We start from the raw sequence: 25,415 nt of genomic DNA on the forward strand, positions 1-25,415 counted from the left end.
TAGGGCTCATTCAACCAGGGGTATCGCAGCCTCTTCGGACCTCCAAAGAGGGGTACCAGTCAGAGACATATGTGCGGCTGCCACATGGTCGTCCGCACATACATTCACAACATTTTACAACCTGGATTCCTCCACTAGTCAAGAGACCAGATTTGGCAAAGCTGTATTACATTCGGTTCATCCCTAAAGGGATACATGACATTCTTACTCCCACCTCCAATTACATGCCACTGCTATCCGAGTTTTATCAAAGATAAGGAATACGTCGGAGGACACAATCCCTTCGAAGAACAAGTTAATTCTTACCTTGTAACCTTCTTTCGATGGGATGTTCCTCTGACGTATTCCTTATCGCCCCTCCCATACATCCCTGCAGTAATACTTCCCTTGTGGTTGCAGCTTACGCTCTTTCAAAGTCAATAACCAATTCAGGCATGACTTTTCTTATGCTACAAAACGGAACTGAGCAATGGACGCCGCACGTGGCGATTTACTGGCATGGTGACGTCAGTGCCGATACGGTGGCCGTCAAGTGACATCGACTCGCCGGACGTAGACACGCAGCTCCCTCTACAGAAAAAATGTCCGAGGCCAGCAAGCTGGAGACGAATTATCAAAGATAAGGAAAACGTCAGAGGAACATCCCATCGAAAGAACGTTACAAGGTAAGTAACTTGTTCTTCTGCAAGACAGAACATGGACACCCGACTCTGCTAAGTAATATACAAAGGACAGAACTGTCAATTGTAGCCCCCCAGAGTCCAACTGCATGCTCAAACACCAATGACAGAACCTGAGCCATTTGCTTCTGTACTGGGATCTAGTTGAGGGTTTCTGGCTGCCTGGATAATACGCATGTTATCCCCAGACAAGCTAAGATTTTCTAAATACTTGAACTCAGGCAGCATGCCGCCAAACTGAGCGATTGTGGGGAGGGGTGCCACAGCTGCTGTTCCCCTTGGTGAAGAAGATCAGAGGTCACTGGTAACATGATCGGCGGATGCACCAACAGGTACACCGACAGGTGTTGAAGTTCTGAAAACCAAAAAAAGGCCGGCCACCACAGGGCTATGAGTAGAAGAGAACAGTTCACCGAGTTCTTCAGCTTCCAAATTGCTCCAACTAGAGGCAAAGGCGGGAAGGCATAAGCTCTCATGTTGTGCCATGGAATCTCGAGAGTATCCCCCAGAGAGGAGGCTCCCAGCCCCCCTGTGGAGGCATACTGAGGAAGTTTCTTGTTTACTGCCGTAGCTAAGAAGTCCACTTCTGGTGTGCCCCAACGCAGGAAAATCCATGAGAGGACCTCCGCCTTCAACTCCCACTCGTAGCTGACCACTGTCTGCCGGCTGAGGGCATCCGCTGTGACATTCAGCTGGCCCGGGATGTGCACTGCCAGCAGCTAAACACCATGAAGTATAGCCCACTCCCAAATCTGGATGGACAGGTCCACGAGAGGGGGAGACTTGGTTCCCCCCCTTTCTTGTTGATATAATACATCGACACCACATTGTCTGTGCGTATGCGGACCACCTTGTTGGCTATGATCGGTCTGAACGCCCTGAGTGCTAGGAAGAACACCAGACGCTCTAAATGATTTATGTGGAGGAGCTTGTCCTGAGATGATCCGAGACCTGAAGAAGATCCAACGTCGCACCCTACCCCAGAAGGGAGGAGTCCGTCGTGATCGTCACCATAGGGGCTGGGTCCTGGAACCCCACACCCACCGACAGGTTGCGGAGAGATGACCACCACTCAAGGTCCACTCTCATGGAAGCCGGAATCATTATCAACTTGGAATCCGGGTCCACAGCCTGACGACAAGAACTCCGAAGAGCTATCCGAGTCTGCCTCATCTTGAGACGAGCAAGTGGAAGAGCCAACACGCACGAGGCCATGAGGCCCAAAAGCCTCTGGAACCACCAGGCCGACATGCTTTCCGACTGCGCAAACATCTGACACGTGGCTAACAGATCCGCCATTCTGTCCCTGGTCAGGTACACTTTACAGTCGATCGTGTTCCAGCGAAAGCCCAGGAAAATCAAGTCCTGTGAGACCGTCATGGAACATTTCCGCCAGTTCACCGACAGCCCAAGATGTAACAGGAGCTGAAGGAGAGACTGAAGATTGCATGCTGCTTTCAAAGGGCAAGGACTGCGTAAGAGCCAGTTGTCCAAATACAGATACACATGGATACACTGCAGACGAGATAGGCCGCAATCCCCGACATCTTCGTGAAGACACGCGGCGCAGAGCTGAGGCCAAAAGGAAGCACTCGAAACCAGAAGTGCTCCTCTCCCAAAGTGAAAGAGAGATATCTCCTGTGTGGATTCCAAATCAGAATATGCATCTACGCATCCTTAAGATTCACCAAGCTGAGCCAATCGCTCATCTGCAAGGAGGACCGCATCTAGCTGGGCGGGATCATCTTGAATTTCTCTTGTGGTAGGAAAAGATTGAACTGGGAAAGGTCTAGGATGGTGCGCAGACCAGCCTGGTTGGGTTTGGGCACTGTAAACAGCCGGGAGTAGAAGCCCTCCCCTCGCTCCCCAAGGGGAACGGGTTCTACAGCTCTGAGGTCCATAAACTTCTGAACCTCAGCTTTGAGGGAGGGCGAACCCGACAGTTAAGGAGGGTTGAAGAGTGGGGTAGGGGTAAACGGAAGCCCGCCGGAGCAACTGACAAGACCCATCTGTCTTCGGTGATGGTCTGCCACGCCTCCCAATGAAACGCAATGCGTCCTCCCACCGGGGTCTCGTGCGAGCGCGGAGAACCCTCATTTTGTAGGTTTTTCGGTGGTGTTGCCACCTGAACCCGAGGAGGAGGCTGAGGAGCGGGAGAAAACCGAGTCTGTTGTTGCTTCCGGTGGTAATTTCCTGAAGGGGTATCCACTCTGCGAGATTTCTGGTCTAGGAAGCCCCTAAAGCCAGAGCAGGGTCGACTTTGCGACAACAGCCGCTGAGTTTTAAAAGGGGTTTTAACAAGGACCGACAAGGTCTTAGCTGTCTGAGTGCTATCCTTCGTCTTGGTCAGCTCTACATCTGTTGTAGAATGAAAGAGCTCCTTATCAAACGGAAGGTCCAAACACCTTGTCCTGTACTTCCTTTGAAAATTTGGTGGCATAAAGCCACGCCTGTCATGAGGTATCAACTCCCAGCATAAGGCCTCGAGCCGAGGTGTCTACGTGAAGAGCCGCAGCCTCGAGGAGATCCTGGGCCAAGACACTGGCGTCGGATAATCCTGCTTTAAAGTCTTCCTGCTTCTCAACTGGGATGAACTCCTTAAACTCCGACATACCTTTCCACATCCGCATATTAGCCCCAGCTAACACCAGTTCGGCATTGGCCTGCGGGAGCTGCAAGGCCGCGTTGGCGAAAATCTTCCTCCCAAGGGAGTCAAGAAGCTTGTCCTCCTTTCCCAGACCCTGAGTAGCCATCGTAGAAGAGGATTCTGCAGGCCTGGACTGTAAAGTGACCGCAGCCACCACTGTGGAGGGGGGGTGGGGGTGGACAAGACGACAGGGCCACCTTTTCTTAAGAATGCACCCTGTATCGCACGTCAATTTTCTTATTGACGAAAAGTCCAGAGTGTGGCTTTTCCCAGACCCTACGGACCTCAGCCAGAAAGTCCTTCTGCAAGAACAGGCCAGTACGCTCCAAAGGAGACGGGGTGAACACCCCAGAAAGCACACCCTCCTGCGGAGCGGGTGCCTCGGGCACCAGGATATCCAAGAAGCACATGTCCAGTACCCGGTCATGAAAGGCTCTAATAGAGCAGGGTAGGTGCTCGTTGTCCTGATCGCCCCGCGCGTCATCCGACAGGTCAGGATCCTGCTGAGCCGTGTCAGGCGCTGCCTTGTCCACGGGGGACAATGGAGGCAAAGCGGAAGAGTAGGCGAAGGCACAGTAGGTAAAGGGGGTGCCGGCGGAACCCCTGGAGGAACGGGTGGTGCCGGAGGCGCAGGTGGATATATTTCTCTGAAAAAGCCTTTGAAATATTCCCTCATGGGGTCGGTACGCATAAGCGTCTGAAATTTGCCTTAAAAGGCATCCTCCGAGGACCGTTTCGGAACCGGAGGAGGCCTCTCATGAGGAGGATAATTCCAGGGACGTAACGGGGAAGGTTGCCACACCGGCCCATCTCCCGAAGTATCCACAAAAATCAAAGTAGCCGACCCCACAGGCAACGAAACCTTGTGCGGAAGGGGCATCCGAGCATTCCAGTCATAGACTGGCCGAAAAGGATGCGCACAGGGAACTCTAGGTTCACCCCCAGAGCCAAGTCCTACACCTGAGGCCGATGGCGTAGTTGTAAGAGTAGCACCCAAAATGGCCGCCACGGTCGTGGCAGGAACGGCCGCCATTGTGTCATCACCTGAGGGGAACTGCGGCACGCGAGAAAGTGAGGCAGGAGTCCCCGTCAATGGATCAGGGGTCTTAAGTTTAGCCTTAACGAAAGGAACCTCGGCAGAGCCAGTACTATGAGGCCAGGAATGTTTCTGCAACATACCAACCGCCAAATCAGCCTTCCCAGGAAGGACCTCGGCACTGCCGGTAAAGGAAGAATTTTCCTTCTTTGCCCCCTCAACAGATCTGGTGTCGCCGCGGGAGCGGTGAGAAACAACCTTCACCGATAAGGCCTTGCCAGGCCTCTCAAAAATGTTGGTAACTTTAGCCTCTGTATGAGAGACCTCGGACCCAGGTCCGGTAACAGCCTTACTAGCGCAGGCCTCGAACATCCCCTTAACACCAAGCCCAACCAATGCCTCAGGGCGCACCCTGGTCTTATTTTTGAGGGAAGCCGATAGAGGCCTCAGAGCATGCTCCGGTACCCCACGACTCAGTAGAACTGGGTCTACAAGCTGCCCCCACAGGAGGGGCCATGGAGCGTGCTCCGGTATCCACAGGCTCCTTACGGAGACCCTCGGAGAAAACTCTGGTACAATTATTAGCCCCAGCAGACACCTCAGGGCAATCCCCGGTGACGGAGCGATCAACGCCCCTCATGACACGAGAAGAACCCTGGAAGATGTCTCCCGGCGGGAGAGCTCTGAAAAGTAAAGAACTTACCGGGCGCTGCTTCTTTTCGTCGATAAACACTTGAAAATGCAAAGGGGGAGTTCGTCGGAACACCACCTTCCACCGCTCCAACCGACGTTGAAGAGCCTGGACCGAAAGGGTATCGAAGTAAAAACAGGAGTCCCAACGGTGATCCGGACCCAAACACTCTAAACAAAGAGGATGGGGATCCGAACTAGGAAAGTGTCAGTGACACAATGAGCAATCAGGAAAGTCTAGTTTGAACGACAGACAGATTAGTACACGATGGCTAGCGAGAGCCAGAGAGGAAAAAGGGAAGAAAATCTTCCGCGGATGCAAGTGCGTCCAGTCCAGAACGATCGGAGAAAAGGACTGATGGGCGATGCGCGGGGCGGAGCCAAGGTCGGTGGGGTTACGGCTGCGTGCCGGGCCCCACGCAAGAAAGAGACGAAGGACAAATGTTTGCTAAATTTTTGGATGCTTTTTACAAAGTGCTCCGGTACCGTCACACAGGACGGTGAGATGTCCCGTAAGTATGGAGGAAAGGAGACGGGACGTAGGAGTAGGGGTGCGATACCACTCAAAATATTGGACCTAAAGACATAATAAAATAAGCATTTTGGTTGTGCACTGCATAGTAGGCTGAGACCAGGATGTATGGCCCGATTGAAATATTTAACAGTATGCAGAGTCAAACTACAAAAAATTTCGGTCTGGCTGGGCACGCATCTAGTCTTTCTGCACTAGCACTGTACCTCAACCACCAACAGCAGCCATCCATGTGCTTGACCTGTGCGTTACTTACTGGAGCCTAGCTAGCCCTCCTAAGTCCTAATACTGGCAGATTGCACATACGCATCTAAAACTAAACTCTTAGAATTTACCATACCTGTACTTCGGTCGCCAAAGGCATTCCAACCATAAAGCGCATTAAGGCCGTACAAATGGGGAAATGACGTTACGTAAATGACCACAATACAATAGCTCCATCAGCACCCCTCCTACCTCTCCGACTACTCAGTTTTCTGATGAATCCTGTGGAATAATCACTAATCCCCAGCCTAAGATCTCCTCCCATGTGGCCAGGGGAAGTGAGCCACTACTTGATCCAGACCCTGGGAAGTGTGGGGGGCATTGTGAGGGAGGATCACATGGGAGGAGAAGGCTGCTTAGGAGACATGGTGACCCCATCAGGTGACACAGTGGTATTCTTTTAATGGTGAGGATGACCCTATAATTCCTAAAGGCATATTGTCACTTTAAAAGTCCCTCCCATTGTAGGACCCCCAAGAAACCTTTCTGCAAGACTCTATAGGCAGAAAAGCCTCCACACCTCAGGTACACCCGATTCACATTTAACTTCTTTTGTCTCTGATGGTTTTGTCGCAAGTAACGGTCCCAAATTACTCTTACACAATGCTTATTTAACATCAGCTATCTGAGTGTTTTATTTCAAACAATCATTCTATTCACAACAGTGATGTGTTAAACAGTCGAAAACTCCTATGATCACCAACTCCCATAAACCCTCCAGTACTGGGATGAGGAAGAGCAGACAGAAGTTAATGTGGAGCAGCAGAAACACAAAGCTGAATGAGCAGATTAGTTGTAATAGAACACAGCTGTGCGGGACATTTAAAAATGGTGCGCCTTTGCAAATTGAGAGCAAAGGAGGAAATTGTTGATGCACAGCGGGAAGCAGATCCAAAGGCAGCCACATGAGAGCGGATTGTGTGGAAGGAGGCAGGCGCTTCCTACCAGCAAGGCAAGAGACCAGAAGAAGCACAGCCTGTGCTGCAGGTGAACCGCTGAGGAACCGAGCTGTCTGTTAGGGAGAATTCTCAGAAATGTGCCAATTCCCTCCACCTTAGAGACCCCCGGCAAGTTTGCTGGATTTTGAGGAATTGATTTTTTTTAACCTGAGAGAGTGCAACCCTTTTTCCCACCCTGTCATGTGTTTTTTAATGTGATTTCTGAACTTTATGTTTTTTGGTTATTGAGCCTGACAAACTCCACAGGCGGCATCTTTTCTATTGTGTCACACAGCACCTTCAGTGCAGTGGCACAGTCAAGTCTTCCAGATTTCTCAATGGTTTAAATGTCTACTCTGGGATAAACTACTGTTTCCCAGAGCAGTAAAGTGAAATGGACTTTACTTTAACTTTCTAAACCCAGCATACACAATCTTACAATAGGGTGCTGGAGGGGTTACGTAGTATCCCCTTTCTCCAGCTTCTCAGGTAACATTTTATGTTACCCTTTACTCACTGAAAGGCTGGTGAGTGCATTTACCGCAGGTGGCGTTGGCAGCTGCAGTAAAGCACCCACGGGTGCCATTTTTGTCAAAATGGTCGGTCTTTTTTCACCATTTCTTTGTGGCAAGGTCCTTCCTGAGATTTACTCTGTGCCAAACCAGGTTTGGTCCCTTTGTTCACTTTGCCTTTGGCGGGATTCACAAGTGAAGCCCGTCTCTGGCTCATGGGTGTCTGGCGGGGGCAGGAAGTGAGGGAGGTGCCCGAAACCTCCTGCGCTTAGTCTCCTAGGAGACCCAAATGCACTCTCTGGTGATTGGCCGGCTCACTGTCCGGCAAGGACAGCCACTTTATTGGAATGAATGGGAGAAAGCTGCATAAAAAGCGAGGCTTTTTGGTTTGGAAAGCAGAGTCGACTACTGGACGAAGGAACAGAAGAACTTGAAGAGGACGCCTGCTGTTTGTTTGCCCGGTTAAGCCCTGTTGCTGTGCTGAAACTCCAAATTCAAATCGACAGAGAAGCCCCTGCAAGCAGGACCAATCAACTCCAAAGTAAGCCACGTGGACATCTTCTCACAGCTGTTGAATTTCCACAGAATTGCTGCTGGAAACCGAATAGCCAGGGAGAAGAATGCAAGATTTTGTGCATTGCTTTTAAGTTGGTCAAGAGCTCCAGGAAGTTCCTCCGGACTCTCAGGAAGCAGGACTGAGCACACCTGAGCCCTCTCAACAAAGTGCAGGACCCCAAAAGCAAGGGAAGTCCATCTCGTCACCCAGGAACCGCAGTGTTGCTATTTGCGCTAGTGGCGAGGAGCTGAAACACCAAAGTGCCACTTGTTTGAAGATTGCCGGTTGCGAGTGGTGACCATCCCATTGCAGTGCAGGAGTCCCCAGAAGTCCTCCCTCTTGTCCCCACAACTGAGGCCCAGGAACAGTGAGATCTGCAGAGCTGCACAAGAACAAGAGTCATCTGCTGCACCTTTTCTTCAATCCAAAGGTACCGTAAAGTCTGAGAGAACTTCGCTTTTACTGTACAGTTGCTTGCATCTTCTACTACTCACAAGTCTAAACAGCTTGTGGCCCTACATTCTTTGTTTCTTCAAAGACTTCTAAAACATTGTGCAAAGACTTTTTTGCTTACCTATCAGAAGTGCTTCAGCTCATGTTGACTTTTACCCATTGACTTTGGCTTAACCTGTTACACTGAATGACTCTGCTTAGGGGGATCCAAAAGTATTTGCCTGCTTAAGAATATTTGTAATCTCTTGTTTGTTCTAATAATCTTTTCCTTTGACGAATTCCTAGGAATGTTCTAAATGCAACTGTAAGATATTAATGTCCCCGGCACCCTAGCTATTGAAGTCACCTGAGAGGTTGTGACTGTGGGCCATCCCAAAAGGGTCTTTACTGATTTATAAACTAAGAGTGTGTAGTTTTGGAGTGTATGTGTGTGTTACTTTTATATTGCTCCCTTCCGAAGAAGGCTTATTCTAACAGATAAATTAATAATTGTTTACTCAAGAAACCTTGTGTATAAGTTTTTATTTGAATACTTGTCACTGTGAAACACTGTGCAACTTGCCTCCCAGCTCACATTGACCCCTCTTGAGATGAGCCTGGCAGCTCAACACGCTACCAACCTGTGTAGTACAGACTTCTACCAAAGGTTGGATTCCTATTGCCAGGAGGTCAGGGTTGTTGTAGTGCACCCAAAGGATACTGCATACCATTTTGCCTAACAGTGGGGAGCATAGTTGAACTACTTATTTTCGTATACTTCAACCACTGGATACGCTTTCACCATCCAAGCACCCACCATCAAAACTTCCTTCCATTACACATCCACCGCAGTGAAGAAAACCTCTCCTTTGGAAAGGTCCTCAAAACGTGGTTATTCCCTTCAGCAACCTGAAGTTTCTCCCTCCTCCCCCTCCTATTCTTCCTCTGCACAGCACCATACGCCTCTGTCAATTCTTTATATCAAAGAATATTTTCCACTGCAAGGCAAAGTGCAACTCTCTGAACAATTGCGACAAATAGGATAAGCTCAAGTAAAACCAAAAGAAAAGCGCTGAGCGAGGCATCAAGGTACATAGTCAAACACCACTAGGTGGACACCAGTCGCAGGCACCGCTACTAACCCACATGCACTCGCATCCATACACCCCACTCTAATACACAAACCACAACCATCAGACTACAGCTATCACCTTCGATAAAATTCGGTTTAGCTGGTCCCATAGCAAATTTCTTGCACTCTCTCAATCTCCTGACTTCCCCCAGCACCCATCCAAATGTCTGACCATCTTGGGTTGCTTAGCGGTGCAAGGCCAACCCCCCCTAGCTCAGTCCAACAATCTACATACTTTGGTCCCACAGGGCGTTCACCCACATGCGCGTTCAGGCCATACTAATGGGATAAAGTTGCTATATAAATGACAAACTTCTATTTCTAATCTCTTGGACCCTCCTCATCACAAAGGGTCTTATGCAGTTCAAACTCCAGTAAACTGCTCCTTGGGACACTTTTGCAAAGTTAAATCTTTACCACCAAAGACTGTTCCAAACCTGCATAACTAGTCTCTCTCAGTCTCTTGAAACGTTCAGTTCCAGATGGGAATGGTGGGTTGCTCATCTGTTACTGCATTTAACCTTCTAGGAAAGTCTTCATTTAACTCTGAGAACTCATGTTGAAACGGTTTCATTTACTTGATACATTGTGGCACATTTTACAAAGATTACATAGGAGCAAGTGCAGTGATTGAACTTTTAACTTTTTACACCGATTATATTTTATAAAAATACTGTTATCTGTTATTTGTGAAAAATGTACACTGTATCTGAGAACCACAACACTTCAGAATTATGCCTTGGCTACTCTGCCACACTACCACTTAGATAGCCATGTGATGGAATCACAATTACTTTCAAGTCAAAGACATACTTCAATAACCAGCACCACAGCTTAAGGTAAATCTCCAAAACAGCGGTTCACTATGAAGCAAAGGCCGCAACATTTATCTCAGAGGCAGTTGGTGGTCGCATTTGGGTAGTGTAGTTACTCCATTGGCAAGCCATGTGCGCTAATCAGGGCATGGGGTTTTCATTGACATGAGGGTGGTCATATTACTCGCCCTCCCTAATGCCGTTCACGTTCGTGCAAAGATAACCTTCATACACCCAAACACCCTCACATTACAAGGGGAGCATGCTACATGCCATAAAGTCAATTGCTGATAAAGTACCTGGACTAGGGTCAATGTTGGCCAGAAGTTCAAGGTGTGGTCGTAAGCGATTGAGATTGGCCGGGTCTCCCGTCCTCTGGAGGGCGATGGTCAATTCCTGGACACTCTGTGCGAATGAGGCTGGGGTCTGCAACTTAAAAAAGTTTATTGTAATAATCAACTTACAAAAATGGGATAGTAGAAAGCAAGCCACAAAGTTTTCAAAACGGTTCATAAGAGAATTAATGTGCCAATACACGTATGTGTTCAATAGAAATATAAACGTCTAAAGATAGAATACATGTCAAACTAGGAACATGAGCAGAGCAAAGATAGGTGCTCAGTCATGAAAATTTTATCTTCAACAATTAAGAAAATGTTACACGAGTAAAATTACTCATAACTTGCCTTTATTACCCTTCAATAAACTGTCCAATTATCTAATACAATTATATTTAACCTTTGGCCATTCAAGTGATGTTAGGATTGCCACAGACCTTTGTTCGTTATGGCGTTACTTTAAGACAAACAATGTATCCTTAAAACAATCCCTGGCTCATCTAGTGGTATCCGTGGTTAAGCAGTCAAATGAATACAGAACAACACACTATTACCTTAAATAGCAATGGTCACCAGGAGGAAAACACAAATGTGCGATACATTACACAACGTGATAGTATTTCTGTTGCTTGATCTGATCAGATTCACATGCTTTGCAAAGGCCGACATCTAGTGGAAGAGGCAGAGTATTGCACATGAAGCTTTCGAAGTTCGGAAAAGGGACGTCGAAAGGGCGTGACTTGCGTTTGCCAGGTTATATGCAGATTTATCAAGGGGGTGGGACAAAGACATAGGGGTGCCAAAAGTTGCATTGAATGGACAGGTTTTCAACAAATGTGTTCACGGATTGACGTTCTGGTTCTAAAAGTAAATCCACTCAGCAAGTTAAAAAGAAAATCACCATTATTTAGGCAAAGAAAATAGTGCTCTCAATCTGGCCCACAAACTCACTTCCTCGTTCCATGTCCGCAGACACCTGTCAACCAATCAGTAGGGCCCATGAGCTTTGCGGACTACAAGAAAGGGAGCAGACTGGTTAGTTAAGGGAACGTGAGGAATGTCCAAATATTTCGCAAACCTACACCATGGCTGAATGACTGAGAACGCATGTAGTTGGTGTAGATCGTGTTTAAGAAATTAGTTTCCAGTACTCTTTTGCACACAACCATTTCGGCGGAAGAGGAGGTGGGTGGTCAGTAATGGGTCGAACGTCTACAAAAGTGCCAAATAAATATGCATTTTGGTGGCAATGCCTGTAAACATACCCATAAGATTGCATACAGTGGCAGTGCGTTTATAGTTGGGGAAAGTGCATTAAAACGGTATTCCAGTTAAAATACTCAGATTGCGAGGGGTTAGAAGATGTACGCAAAATTGTACCATTTTTTTTTAATGCCAAATCCCCAATTGTGTCTGGTGGCATTTTTGATTTTAAAAAAAATGTATGACTTTGATGGGGTCAGTAGCCTAACCCTGTCAAGAGGGGGACATGACCCCTCTCAGCCTGCAGTAGGACGACTACTGGGGTGGAAGCTAGTCCTACCCAAGAAAGGGAGAGGTGGTTGTTCAGATCGTCCCTGTCCCTTATTTATGTGCGCATGAGCGTGACAACAGTGCCATTCTACAATCACCCCATACCTCTGTTGCAAGATGCTGGCCAGTTTCTATGCTTTAGAGAACCATAAATACCAGTGCTAGGGAGATTTTTTATTTCTGTGCTAATTCCCTTCAACCTTAGAGAACCCCAGCTCTTTTGCTGGATTTAGGACTTTTTAATTCTACCACCTGAGTTGGACCTTAATCCTCAATCTCGCTTTACCCGATTTGGTTTGTGTGTTTTCACTGTTATTGGAGTCTGACTAACTCCATAGACATCTGCTTTTTGTATCAGTGCACCATCAATCAGAAATCCTTTGGATGTCTCATGTTTCTTGTATGACCTACAGTTCCCAAGAACAATAAAATGAAACTGACTTTACTTCCCATTTATCTTTGTAGGTCCTGCAAACACCATATTATGTGGAGTGCTGGGGGGTTACTTAGTAGCCCCTTATCCTGCTTTCCCCATGTAAAAAATGTTGTTACCCTCACGACTTTACAATGGCTGGTGGCAGTGGTTTAGTTTTTCCTACTATTGTGCTTTTCTACAGCAGGCTGAACCCAAAGCTGCAGAACAGCACCCATGGATGACCATTTTGTCAAAATTGGCCCGGTCTTCTTTTGCCTTTTTCTGTTTGTGAGGTCTTTCTTGGCTTTTATTCTGTGCGTTCAAACAGGTTTAAGCCCTTTGTTCTGCCTTTTGCAGGCATCAGCCTTGAAGCGCACCCCTGGCTCCAGTATGTCTGAAAGGACAGGATGTGAGTGAGGGTCCTGAAACTCCCCTGTCCTTTAGCTCTAGGAATGGTTGAATGAAACTAGTCCCGATTGGCTGGCTGGCATGAAAGGACAGCCAACCTGCTGTGTGATGGACAGCCTAGGCTGTGCATGAATGGGAAAACTTGCTTAAAAAGGCAAGGTTCTTGGGACTACAGTCGACCACTGGACGAAACATCTGAAGAAACTGAGAAGAGAAGCCCGCTGCAACCTCCTGGGACCTTGAATTGCCTGGTGAAGCCACGCTGCTGCAGACCTCCTTTTTAACCTCGACAGAGACGCTCAGAAGGAACGACTTATCCCCTTGGGTTAGTGGGACCAACTAACCCTGAGATGAACTCCACTTTGGTGCAATCCCCGACTTGCTGTGCCTTTCCGTTGCTGCAGAAGCCCAATGCCAGGGATCAAGTGGCCATTGTCGAGTGCAACCTCTGCCGCGGAAACAAATCCAACCAAAATCTCCAGGAACCTTCCAAGGACCTTCCAGAAGCAGGAAATCCCGACCCAGAGTCCCCTCACCAGAATGCAATACTGATAGAGCAAGGAAAGTCCAACTGGTCCCATCATTCTGCCTCAGTGCTGTTTACGGAGTGCTGAAAAAGTGAAGTGCCGCTGAAATGAAGAAAACCTGTAGCTGCCGACAAGGATCCAGGGTACCGCCGCAGGAGCCTTCCAAACGTCCTCCCTCTTGTACCCACGACTGAGGGACATGAACCAGGGTCTGCTTGGTGTAGCAAAATGACATTCAGCTGGACCCCTTTCTGCCTTATGTTGTGCTGTCTCACTTGAGACTTGCACCTGCTTACTTTCCGAGTTGATTTTAACTCCCTTTGCACAGGTGGTTTAACAGCTCGTGTTCCACTAGGTGAGTTTTGTGAACTCTCCAACTTTGTGCAGTACTTTCATCCAAAAAGTGCATTGGAACTATAGACTTTGTCCAAAAGACTTTGGCCGTCCTGGCTACCTAACGGCACTCTTCTAAATCTATTGACCGATATTGCTTGTCCCTCATAGGTTGTAGCTTGGTGTATACTGTTACTGCTGGGAAAGGCTCATCTAGACTTCATTGGCAAGCAGATAATTCCTGTGTAGTCTCACAGAGTGTGAATGCACCAATTCTTACCCAGCAAACAGCACCTCCAGCGGCGGGCCGAAGAGAAAATATCCCACAAGTGCATTCAGAAGAGGGGACCGTGTACCAGCGCACTCAAACCAGCAGCACAATGCAAAGAAACTGCTACATGACACTGCAGAGCTAACAGCTGTCAAAGCATACATGCAACACCAACATCCATGAGCGCCATACAGCGACTGCGCTCACCTGCAACCAAGCCGTGCAGCGGCTCCCAGACCAAGACTGCAGTCTGCTCCCGGGTGAACAAATGCTTACCTGTGACCAAGCATAGACTTAGAAACCCTCACAGGAACTACCAGTTTTACTATAGAGGCTAACCATTGACAAGCTTCGGGTGATCCGCACGCGAGACAGTGCCGGTAACTGCACCCTCTTATGTGTATTCTGTTAATTACAACACCTCAGGAAGAGGGGTGGGGGGGTCCAAGGATGAATTGGAACAGTGAACCAGACGGGGATACCCAATGACAGAAATAGGGGGGTGGCAGGACACAAAAAAGGGCAGAGAAAACAGGAAGTTGTGGGTCATTCAGTTGAGGTCAGAGCAGATTGACCAAGCAACTAGATAGCACACAAGTCTTGCAAAATGTTTGAAGAGAGTTTAACAAAGAATCACTGTTGGGCCATAAGCTGTTAAGCTTGTGAAAGAGCTGGACTCAACTCTGCAAAAAGTACCTACTACAAGTCTTCAGTGAGAACAAGCAAGCTATAGACCAAACCCTTAGTTAAGACAGTACCTTAGCACCACTGCGGATGTTTGACACTTGATGGGCTACCCCTGCTTCTGGTGTCCAGCACTCCGGGGAGGTGACTCAGGGTTGGGTCATCATGCTCCGGGATGGTCTTCAGGATCTTCATAGAGCTCTGGTCCAGCTTAAAGACGATGCAATAGGTTATGGTTTTCCCGAGCCCTGGCACTGGGTTCCAGCAGCAGCGTAGAAGTACTTCTAGCAGGGAGAGAATTTCCAGCAAAGTTCGTCCTGGGTTCACAGTTGGTACCACCAACACAAGGTAAGAAGTCATCGGTTCCAAGCTTCTATAGTCGATCTGAAAATTGGAGCTTCATTACTGCAGCAGGGCTTCACCGGGCAAACCAATGGCCCAGCAGGGTGCATAAGCTTCTCTTCCAGTTTCTTTCTTCAGATGTTTCGTTGTGTGGTCAACTGTCATTCAGGCTTTGAAACCTAGCCTTTTATGCAGGTTTCCCCCATTCATGCACAGCATAGTCATTCACACAGCAGGGTGGCTGTTCTGAAAGGACAGCCAGCTAGCCAATCAGCACTGGGTGCATTCAGGTAAACAAGGAGACCAAGGACAGTTTCAGGCACCTCCCTCACTTCCTGCCCTGCCAGACACACTGGAGCCAGAGGAGGGTTTCAGAACTAAAGCCTGCCAAAGACAAAATGAACAAAAGGGTGCATTTAAACCTGTTTTGGCATGCAGAGTAAAACCCAAGTAAGACCCCACTAACAAGAAATGGCAAAAAAAGAAGACCAGGGCCATTTTGACAAAATGGCCACTCACGGGCCTTGTACTGCAGCTCAGGATTCAGCCTGCGGTAAAAACGCACAATGGTAGGAAAATTAAACCACTGCCACCAGCCATTAAATGTATTGAGGGTAACAATGTTTGCATGAGCAAGTAGGAAAAGGGGCTACTAAGTAACCCCCCAGTATTTCCAAATAAAATGGGCTGTACTGGACCTACATAGGAAAAACATTTAAGTAAAGTCGATTTCACTTTACTACTCTTGGGAACATTAGTTCCCAACAAGAGAAGGCATTTGAACCTTATGAGAAATCCAAAGGACTTCTCTGTGACACTGCATTGAGGGTGCTGTGTGTCACAATACAAAAGGTAGATGCCTATGGAGTTTGTCAGAATCCAAAACCAAATGAAACTGTGTCCAAATTAGATTTTTAAAAAACATGAGTGAGAAAAAGGTTTCACTCCAATGTAAAAATAAAAAGTCCTAAAGTCAAGCAAAAGAGCTGGGGGTCTAAGGTAGAGGGGAAATTAGCACAGAAATTCGAATACTCCCTAATAAAGAGCCTTGGCCGGAGGACCAGGGGTTACGCCCTGAGCTGTATTGTCCATGGGGAGAGCGGGAAAAAGATTGCCCATGAAAGGACCAGCGTGAGTTAGAGCCTCCACGCTGGTGGAAGGGCTTAGCCGTGATCTAGCTGAGCGACAAGTGTTTTGGGTTCTTTTTTCGCAGTCTCCAGGGTGTCAACAACAGCCTTTCCAAAAAGGTTGGAGTCCTCAACTGGTTTTTGATGAGAGGCCTGAGTTTCGGGTTTAAAGCCGGAGATTTCTAAACAGGTGTGTCTTAAGTAAGGTGCCCTAGGCTAGAGTGCGTCCAGCAGTCTCAGCAGAGTCCAGAGTGTTCTTCAATATGTTATAGATAACCTGTCTGCCCTCAGCCACAACCGCCAGCAAGCTTGATCGGGTGGGCTCTGGGGCATCTTGATGGTCATCCTGGCCATCGCTCTAACTTGCCAGGAGAGAGGTATTGTTTGCGATCCTAGTAGAATAGGCCTCAGAGGCGGTGCCCTGCTAACCCAGAACAAAGCTTTTTACAGCCTGTGTCTGGAGGGGAGGACAGTGGAACCTCTGCCCTTTTCCGAGTGAAAGTTACCACCAGGGAGTCCGGTGCAGCATGACCCCTTATATAGAGTGAGTTGGAAGGTGATGGCAGAATAATTTTTCAACCTGGGGACCACCCGTGTGAGAGACGGCGACATTAAGGAAGGGACCAGGAATCTCTTTATAGAGTTCATTAAGGGGATGGCTTGAGTAGTCAAGAGGCTTCTTCCTCAGGATTTCCTCAACAAAGTCTGAATCTAGAGCTGCCTCAAGTGTAGCAATCTGGAAATGATCACCTGCTCTTTTGAAAATGGCATTGAACAACATCTGGTCGTCAACAGGTGACGAATCACTCTGTGGAGGCAAAGAAGGGGATCTAGATGTACAGGTCAGAGGTATGTGTAGGTGATAGCCAAGGGCCCTGATGCCCTGCCTGACCTTGATCCCAGTCTGGGTCCTGATCAGCTGTGTCTTGTGCAAAGGGATTAAGGTATCATAGGTATCCTCCTGTGTTGGATCCTCTCGGACATCCAAGATATCCTCCTGGTGTCCCTGTGCAGAGATGGGGAATGTCTGCAGTTTTTAAGGAATGGGGCAAGAGTGGTCTTCCCTGGGTCTTTTGGGTGTAATGCACCCGTCAGAAAAGTCAATAAACTGGGCCATTTTGTCCATGTATTGTTCAGTGACAGAAGGGTCCGGACTTGGAAAAGGTTACCCAGAAGGGGGTGATTTTCCCAATAAGTCCTTCGAGAGAGGCTAGGGGACTTCAGAATACTCCTCTCGATGAGAAGGGGTGCCCTTGTGCTCTGTGGCTGCCGAAATGATGGCCACAAGGCTTTTGTGGATTTTCAGCAGCTGAATGAAAGGTCTCGACACGCCTGACAGCGCTGTCGTGGTCGGTGACTCCACTGAGGCCTTAGGCGCTTATGTGCCTTTGGACGATGTGTCCACAATGGTATGTTTTTTAGGATGAAAGCCCGTTCCAGAGGGATAGAGATGCATGCCTCGAAGGCAGCTGTGTGAAGGGTGCCGAAGCGCGAGGTTCGTAAGGCGAGTTGAAATTTCCAACGGCCCTGTTGGCGTTGTGTGCTTCGACAACTCCAAAGTGGCCTTTGGGGTTGTGCGTTTTTGTATTTGTGGTGCGTGTGCCTTTGTCACTGGGGTGTGAACTCCCCATAACAGAGTCGTTGGCCTGTCTGTCAGTTCCGGCATCTGTGAGCCTGAACGCTCCGCTAAGAGGTTGATGGCTTCCAATTCGGAGCCATGGCTACCGGCTGATCCCTCATCGTCCAAAGCGACGGTACCAACAGGGGAATGCCTTTCGGTAGACCGCCCACCATTTAGTTCGCCTATCTCAACGTTTTCGGTCAAAAGAGTTTACAGGACTTGCATGAGCGCTCGTCGTGGTCTCGAAGAAGACACTGATTGCATTGGCGATGGGTGTCCTTTCAAAGGAAACTTGCTGTTACACGACAAGAAACATTTAAAGGGCGCCCTCTCCATAGCAGTGGGTAGCAGCAGCCAGTCCAAGAAGAGCAAGACAGGGGTTAAGGAAATACATTCTTGGAGAAGAATAAACCCGGGGCCCCACTCACCCTGCTGTAAGGGCCTGGCCGGAGGGCCAAGGCAAAGTGGTCGACAGTCCAACAGTTAAACAGGTGTAGATGTCTTCAGCGGCAATAATCCCACAAGGCAGTCATCGAGAAGATTAGTCGGGAGACCAGACGACCAAAGGTCGTGGGGACAAAGTTAGCAATTTTAAACTCTTGCGAACTCTGCATGGGCGACCAACTGGCAGAAAAAAACAATCTGAGGGACCGACGAGTGAGGGATTTTGGATACACTACACGTCACGTTGGTGATAGTGTTACAGTCACGCCCATGTCTACGCCCCCTTTCGATCTCCATAAGAAAGATGCAATACTGTGCGGTTTCCACTAAATGCTAGATTATATGCACAGAATGTGATTCTAAGCATCAGAAAAATATTTCTTTATATATACACAAGGTCAATTAGTCAATCTTTAAAAAGCACCAACTAATAGTAACATTAAATCAAAAGTTAGGATTCAGCTCTACAAAAGCAATAAAGTAGGTGGGTAAACTTTTCTTATGCTAACCATGTTCCAGCACACTGAGTGACTTCATTTGAGGACAGTATTAGCACTTATTTGTGATCACCATTACTCGAGATGGGGACTCTGCAGCAATGGACTCTCCTGGATTCAGCGGCCTTGTGGTTTTGGCGCCCTTTTCTATGCATCAAAGAAGAAAGAAAAGCTCTGGTTGGAAGTTACTTGATCCCTCTGTTCTGGACTCTGGTGGAGGGGACTCTGGATGAAGATGTCCCGCTGGTGTAGGGTCTGTCCTCTGGATGCCCACTAAGTTTTGGCTGGATTCACACTTCTGGAGACAATTCACTCTATGATGGTCAGGGGTCCCCGGGTACTGGCATTCTGCAGCTTTGGAAAGTGACAGCCAGTCAGGGGTTAAATCAAAATGAAACCTTTCTCGAGGCTAGCTGGTCCCATCAGCCCTAGGGAGGTAGTCGTCCCTTGCAAGTCTTCCCAATTGAAACGAAAACAGGGTCAGCACAGCTGCAGGGCTTCACCAGGCACTTTGCAGTCCAGGAGGGTGCTACTGGCGTCGCTTCACATCTTCGTCAGATGTTGTCCTTCAGTGGTCAACTCTGCCTCTAGTCCCAAAAACCTTGCCTTTTAAGCAAGTTCCCATTCATTCACAGCGCTAGGGCTGTCACCCAGCAGGGTGGCTGTCCTGGCGGACAGCCAGCCGGCCAATCCGTACTGGATTCACTCAGACACACCTAGCGACAAGGACAGGAACGTTTCAGGGCCCTCCCTCACTTCCTGCCTTTCCAGACACACTGGAGCATGGGCGGGCTTCAGGGCTGAAGCCCACCACAGGCAAAAGGCACAAAGGACTCAAACCTGGTTTAAACAGAGCAAAATCCCAGAAGGAACTAACTGACAAGAAATGGCAAAAAAGACGACAGGTCATTTAGAAATAATTGTCATCTTGGGTGCTGTACTGCAGCTGAGAAATCAGCCTGCATATACATAGCACAAAAGTAGTAAAAAAGAAACCACCGACACCAGTCATTCAAGTTAGCTAGTGTAACAAACTGTTACATGAGAAGTGGGATAAGGAGTTACTATGTAGAGTTACTACGTAAACCCCGCCACCAGCAATCCACAGAGTGGTGTGTGTTGTACCCACAAAAGAAAAGATAAGTAATGAAAAGGTCATCTTTGTATTCTTGGGAACAGGGGTTCACCCAAGAAAATTTTACTTAAACTTTAAGAGCAGTCCAAGGGAATTCTCAGTGACCATGCACAAAAGCAGATGCCTATGGAGTTTAACAGACTCCATCAAACAGTAAGAAACCAAAAATCCTAGTCAGAAAAGCACATAGTGGGATTTTGGGGAGGGGGTGTGAGTCCCACTCACTCATGAGTACAAATTAAAAAGCCCCGAGTCCACCAAAAGAGCTGGGGGTATCTAAGGTTAAATGGAATTGGCACAGAAATGAGAATTCGACACAACACAGGCTCCCTGGACTCCTTATTCTCGATAAACGAGGACCAATTACTTTAATCGATTAATCAACAACTATATAAATGCACACAGATGACACTGTCAAGGTTGGGTAGGATTAACACAAAAATGGTCACTCTTCCATGAATATTATACCTCTTTCAGGCCCCTCCCAGGTTAGTTAACTAAAATTCAACAAGGTGATAGCAGCCTTCAGATGGCAAAACAAATGGCCCAGAACAGCACTGTAAACACGGATTGCTCTGTGCCATAAACTCAGGGTCTCTTTCAAGTTTTAACCTCTACTATGTGGCAGCCCAACTTCGGGTACTCAAAGTTTGGTTTTTCGGGAGACACAGGGACGCCATGGGGTGGAATGGACATTCCAGTCGTAGGGAGATTACTGGGGGAGGTCCTGTGGCTGCCCAACTCGGATAGGCCACCAAATATGCAATGGAGTAAGATCATGGCTCTAGTGGGGTACGTGTGGGATACTCTGAGAAAAGGCAGGGCTACCAAATTCCCCTTCCAGTTTACTCCAATATTACAAAACCCCCAATTTACGCCACACATGGAAAAGGGAGCATACTCCCAATGGATTAGCGCACAAGGTTATTAGAGTGAGACATTAAGCAGGGTCATGGCATAAACATCTTTGACCAATGCAAAGCAGACTTGGGTATAGGGGAGGGTGAAAGGTTGATATACTTTCAAATGCAGCACTAGCATGCCAAAACCAACAAAGCGGTGGCTAGTAGAGCATTCTCCTGTGTTAGGAAAGCTCTCTTTACTGCAACTTTCCTTCATTTTGATGGAGGTCCAAATGATTTGCATTTATTTTTGATCCTGAGCTGTACTTTTTACAGTGCAGTGAAGCCTGCAACTTCACTGCACTGTCCTTTGCTCATCTGTTATGGGGAAACTGACATATCCTTTGGGCTGTCAGTACTGGGAAACATGATTTCCCTTAAGTTACTAAAAGTAGTAAGTAACTAGCCTATCAGTTGTAGTAACTTTTTATCATTGCACAATGCATCTTACAATGCAGTATGATATGATAGGTTATTTATAATGCACTATATACCCAGAGGTTTCCAGGCGTGAACCTGTGGATCAAACTAGTGTTGCTCCGTATCGTCCTGCTTCCAAGGTGAGCATGTTGCTCCCGAGTTATCCTCCCGTTACACTTTGTTTTGCCCTAGGCTTGCACTAAGAGGATTTTTGGTTACTCTGTGTGCTAAATTGGCAAGCTGGTGGCAGCAGTGACTTTTTACTGTTTTTTTGGTGCTTTTCGTTTTAGCCTCATCGCGTATGGCTACTAAATGTGGCGTGCCACAAAGTTTATTGCTTGTCCTTTGGCCATCTCCTCTTTTAGCCAACTTTCCTGGCCTGTGAGGCCAGAAAAATCCTTAAATGGACTTCCAATGGCCAGGAAAGCAGAGGCTTTTGGCGGGCTACGTGAGGGATATGTGCGTTTCGTGGCAGGATGTGGCTGGGACTTTCTGCTCCCCATCCAAACACTGGTTTCAGTCTGAGTGTTATGCATGAGTGTTCCTGCCAGTGGTCCCGATTGGACCACTGCTGGGTTGTGTGTGGGGCTAGTTCTACTATTGGCTGGTAAGAGTTTCTGCTCTTAGCTGGCTTTTGGGATAAGAGGACCCCTGCTCCCACTCTGGAGAGATCCTGGAGATACCTGAAGAAGCCAAGACTCCTGCCCAGCTGTGAGACATGCAGGGACATGTGACCCGCCTGAAGGAAGCCTGGCAACCAACTTCTGCTGCTGTCCTGGAAAAGCACTGTCTAGCTATCCATCTTCAGCAGTCCTGCAAGGGAGCAGGAAACATCCAATCCAGTCGTCTGCTCAGTACCCTGCGAAGAAGAGCCTTAGGAAATGCCCCGGGACCGCACAGTGGCTTACCAGCTTAGTTTTAGCTACTGTGCTGCTGCTGTCAGTGTTCCGAGTTGAGGCCTGGAACTTGAGGGATCCACTCAGCTTGTCCTACAAGACTTACCTCGGCAAAAGTTCAGAATCCTAGCGTCATGGGCACCAGATAGAGGGAAAGTCCAACCGAGACCGGAGAGTCCATTTGCATCGCCGTGCTGCGGTGACGGCCGTCCAAAACAGAGTCAAGTCCAGTGCGGAGAGGAGTCCTGCATCATGTTTTGCTGCATTCTTCCACAGAGTCCTTGAACCAGCCAATTAGACCGACCGACGATCTGCTCGAACCTGCAACCCTTGCGAATCAAGAGCTGAGGCTGACGGCAGGAAAAGCAACCTCTGACCTTCATCGACCTGCCAAGTCCTGTGAAGAATCAGTACGGGGGTGAGTTACAGTGGTTCTTACCTGTCCCTAAACTCCCTTTAAAAGTTTTGCTAAATATTCTAAACTTTCACAATACTTTGGCTTTGCCATTCCTTGCTTGCGCAAGCCTTACGAAAGTTGGGGACACTTGTCCTCTAACCCTTGGAATCGTCCACTGGACCACAGAGACCCAACCCTTCATTTCTTCCAGCGTTGCAAACTGTCAGAACTTTTGGATCTGTAGTACATAAACTAATCAATACTTTCCTTTACAGGAGTTTGATCTGTATTATGCTGACTCTAGTGACTGCATTTATGTATTCTATTATTAGTGTTATGCGATACTTCTACCAGATAGTCATTTTTCATAAGGTTGTTTTGCCATAAATAACTATTTTATACATTGTGTAAAGTGTAATTTGTGACTCCCATTGTGTGTATTCATTTTGGATCCTTTACAAGCTCACCACTTCTTAAAACTTAGCCGAGACCACTCGTCACTGCTAACTTGAACTGGTTTGGCTACAGCTCCCAAAGGTGTCCCCATTACAATATAGGTTTGCTTTCTATACATCTGTTCCCCAGCCCAGAATATAGAAAATGAGTCCTAACAATCCCCCCTGGAAAAAGATATCAAACAAACAAGGGATAAACGCCTGATGTTGTTGCCATCTAAAATCTTCATAAACATTCATCTACAACCCAAGTGGTCATACATGTCAAGATGGGAACGTAATCTGGATCATCCTCTCTCATTCGACAGCTGGGAAAAATGGTCCAATGAAGTAAAACTTAATTGGGCGATCCAGGTGCAAGATATTTGGTGAAAAATGGTGGTGCAATGGCACTACACCCCTGTGAAATTACCCAGATTCAATTATGCGATATAGGTGCTCAGTTGAAGGGGGTGTGGGGCAGAAACGGACTGAGACATATATGGTGGTACTGCCCGAGGTTGGTACCGTTTTGGGAGATGGTCAACGTGAGCATGAAAGATATTTGGATCTCACATCCAAAGGGACACAGGACTGTGTTGAGGCCGGTGGGCTAGGAGCAGCTACATTGACATTATCGCAAAACATATATGGTCCTCTCTATCAGCACTTGTGGTCCTTGCTAAAAAATTGAAACGGGCAATACACGAAAAGACATGAATTACTTACCGTAGTAGCATTTCTGATGATTGTATCTGCTTAGATTCACTTGCAAATAGTCCAACATCTAGTGGTAACCGCTAAGTAATACATCTTGTCTTTCAAGGATCGAAAGGGAACGTCGACATGGGTGTGCCACGCTATCCCTAACGTGACGTGTAGTATACCCAAAAACCCTCAGGCGTCAAGGACCCTCAGATTTTATTTTTTCTTCCGTGAGGGAGCCTTGTGACTATCAAGGGTGAGTACAGAAAGAGAAAAGAAGTAGTAAGATGTCCATGTTCCTTCCATCCGAGCGGGGAAGGACGGGTGGGTGCATGTGAATCTAAGCAGATGCAATCATCAGAAATGCTATTATGTTAAGTAATGCTGGTCTTCTGATGCTTGTGAATCTGCTTAGAATCACTTTCTGTGCATAGACTAGCGAGGAGTACCCGTAGTTGGTGGTAGGATGCAAGAAGGAGCGGTAGTGAAAAGAGCTCTTCGTACTGCTTGTCCCACCTGAGAATCAGACCTAGAGCGAGTGTCTAGGCAATAGTGTTTTGTAACGGTGTGTACAGAACTCCAGCGTTAGGGAGAATTCTCAGAAATGTGCTAATTCCTCTCTACCTTACAGACTCCCAGCACTTTTGCTGGACTCTAGGACATATTCATTTTCAATCTGGATAGAGAGACCTTTTTCCCCACTCGCTCATGTATTTTTCTGTGATTTAACACGTTTTCTTTTTTGGTTTTGGAGTCTGCCAAACTCCATAGGCATCATCTTTGCATTGTGATACCTTCTCTTGGATACATTACTGTTTCCAAGAGCAGTAAAGTGAAATGGATTACCTACAATTGAAACTTACTACCCAGCACACACCATCTTACAATAGGGTGCTGGAGTGGTTACTTAGTACCCCCTTTGTCTAATTTCTCATAACATTTTTATGTTACCCTTTCTACAATTAATGGCTGGTGGCGGTTTACTTTTTACTACCATTGTGCGTTTTTACCATGGGCTGCGTTTGCAGCTACAATAAAGCACCCAAGGGTGCCCATTTTGTCAAAATGGCCTCAATGTTCTTTTTTCGCCATTTCTTGTTGGAAAGGTCCTTCTTGAGATTTACTCTGCGCGCCAAACCAGGTTTGGTCCCTTTGTTTAGTCTTTGACGGGATTCATGAGTGAAGCCCGCCTCTGGCTCCAGTATGTCTGGAAGGTGCAGGAAGCAAGGGAGGTGCCTAAAACTCTGCTTAATCTACTTGGTTACAGGAATGCACCCTAAGGTGATTGGCCGGTTGGCTATCCGGCAAGGACAGCCACCCTAGTGTGTGATTGACAGCTAGGCTGGAATGAATGGGAGAAACTTGCATAAAAAAGGTGAGGCTTTTTGGCTTGAAAGGCAGAGTCCACCACTGGACAAAGGAATCAAAGGAAGAACTTGGAAGAGACACCTGCTGCAATGCCTGGACGGTTGGTTTGCCTGGTGAAGCCCCTGAATTTGCCTCAACTAGAGAAGCCCTGCAAGGACGACTTCTCCCCTTGAGTTGGTGGGACCAATCAACTCCAATGTAAGCCCATCTGGACATCCTCTCTGAGCTGGCTGTACTTTCACTGCTGCTGGAACCAAAGTGCCAGGGAGAGAAACACCAGATTGTGTGCATTGCTTTTAAGTTGGACCCACGCGCCAGGAAGATCCTCAGGATTTGCTGAAGCAGGACTGACCAAGCCTGAGCCACCTCAGAGTGTTGGACCCC

At 47.6% G+C, this 25,415-nt stretch overlaps 1 protein-coding gene across 5 annotated transcripts in view; it reads right to left on the reverse strand.

Moving 5' to 3' along the window:
* Positions 1–25,415, reverse strand: part of RC3H1 (ring finger and CCCH-type domains 1) — a 1,368,452-nt gene that overhangs the window by 925,963 nt on the left and 417,074 nt on the right. For 4 of the 5 annotated variants that reach the window (XM_069641097.1, XM_069641095.1, XM_069641099.1 and 1 more), the window contains exon 7: positions 10,534–10,666. In XM_069641097.1, coding sequence (XP_069497198.1) covers positions 10,534–10,666 — 133 coding nt within the window. The remainder of the gene's footprint in view (positions 1–10,533; positions 10,667–25,415) is intronic. The other variant, XM_069641098.1, reaches the window with a different exon arrangement.

Source organism: Ambystoma mexicanum, chromosome 1q (assembly GCF_040938575.1).
Source record: "Ambystoma mexicanum isolate Mex_15411 chromosome 1q, UKY_AmexF1_1, whole genome shotgun sequence".
NCBI classification, from domain to species: Eukaryota; Metazoa; Chordata; class Amphibia; order Caudata; family Ambystomatidae; genus Ambystoma; species Ambystoma mexicanum.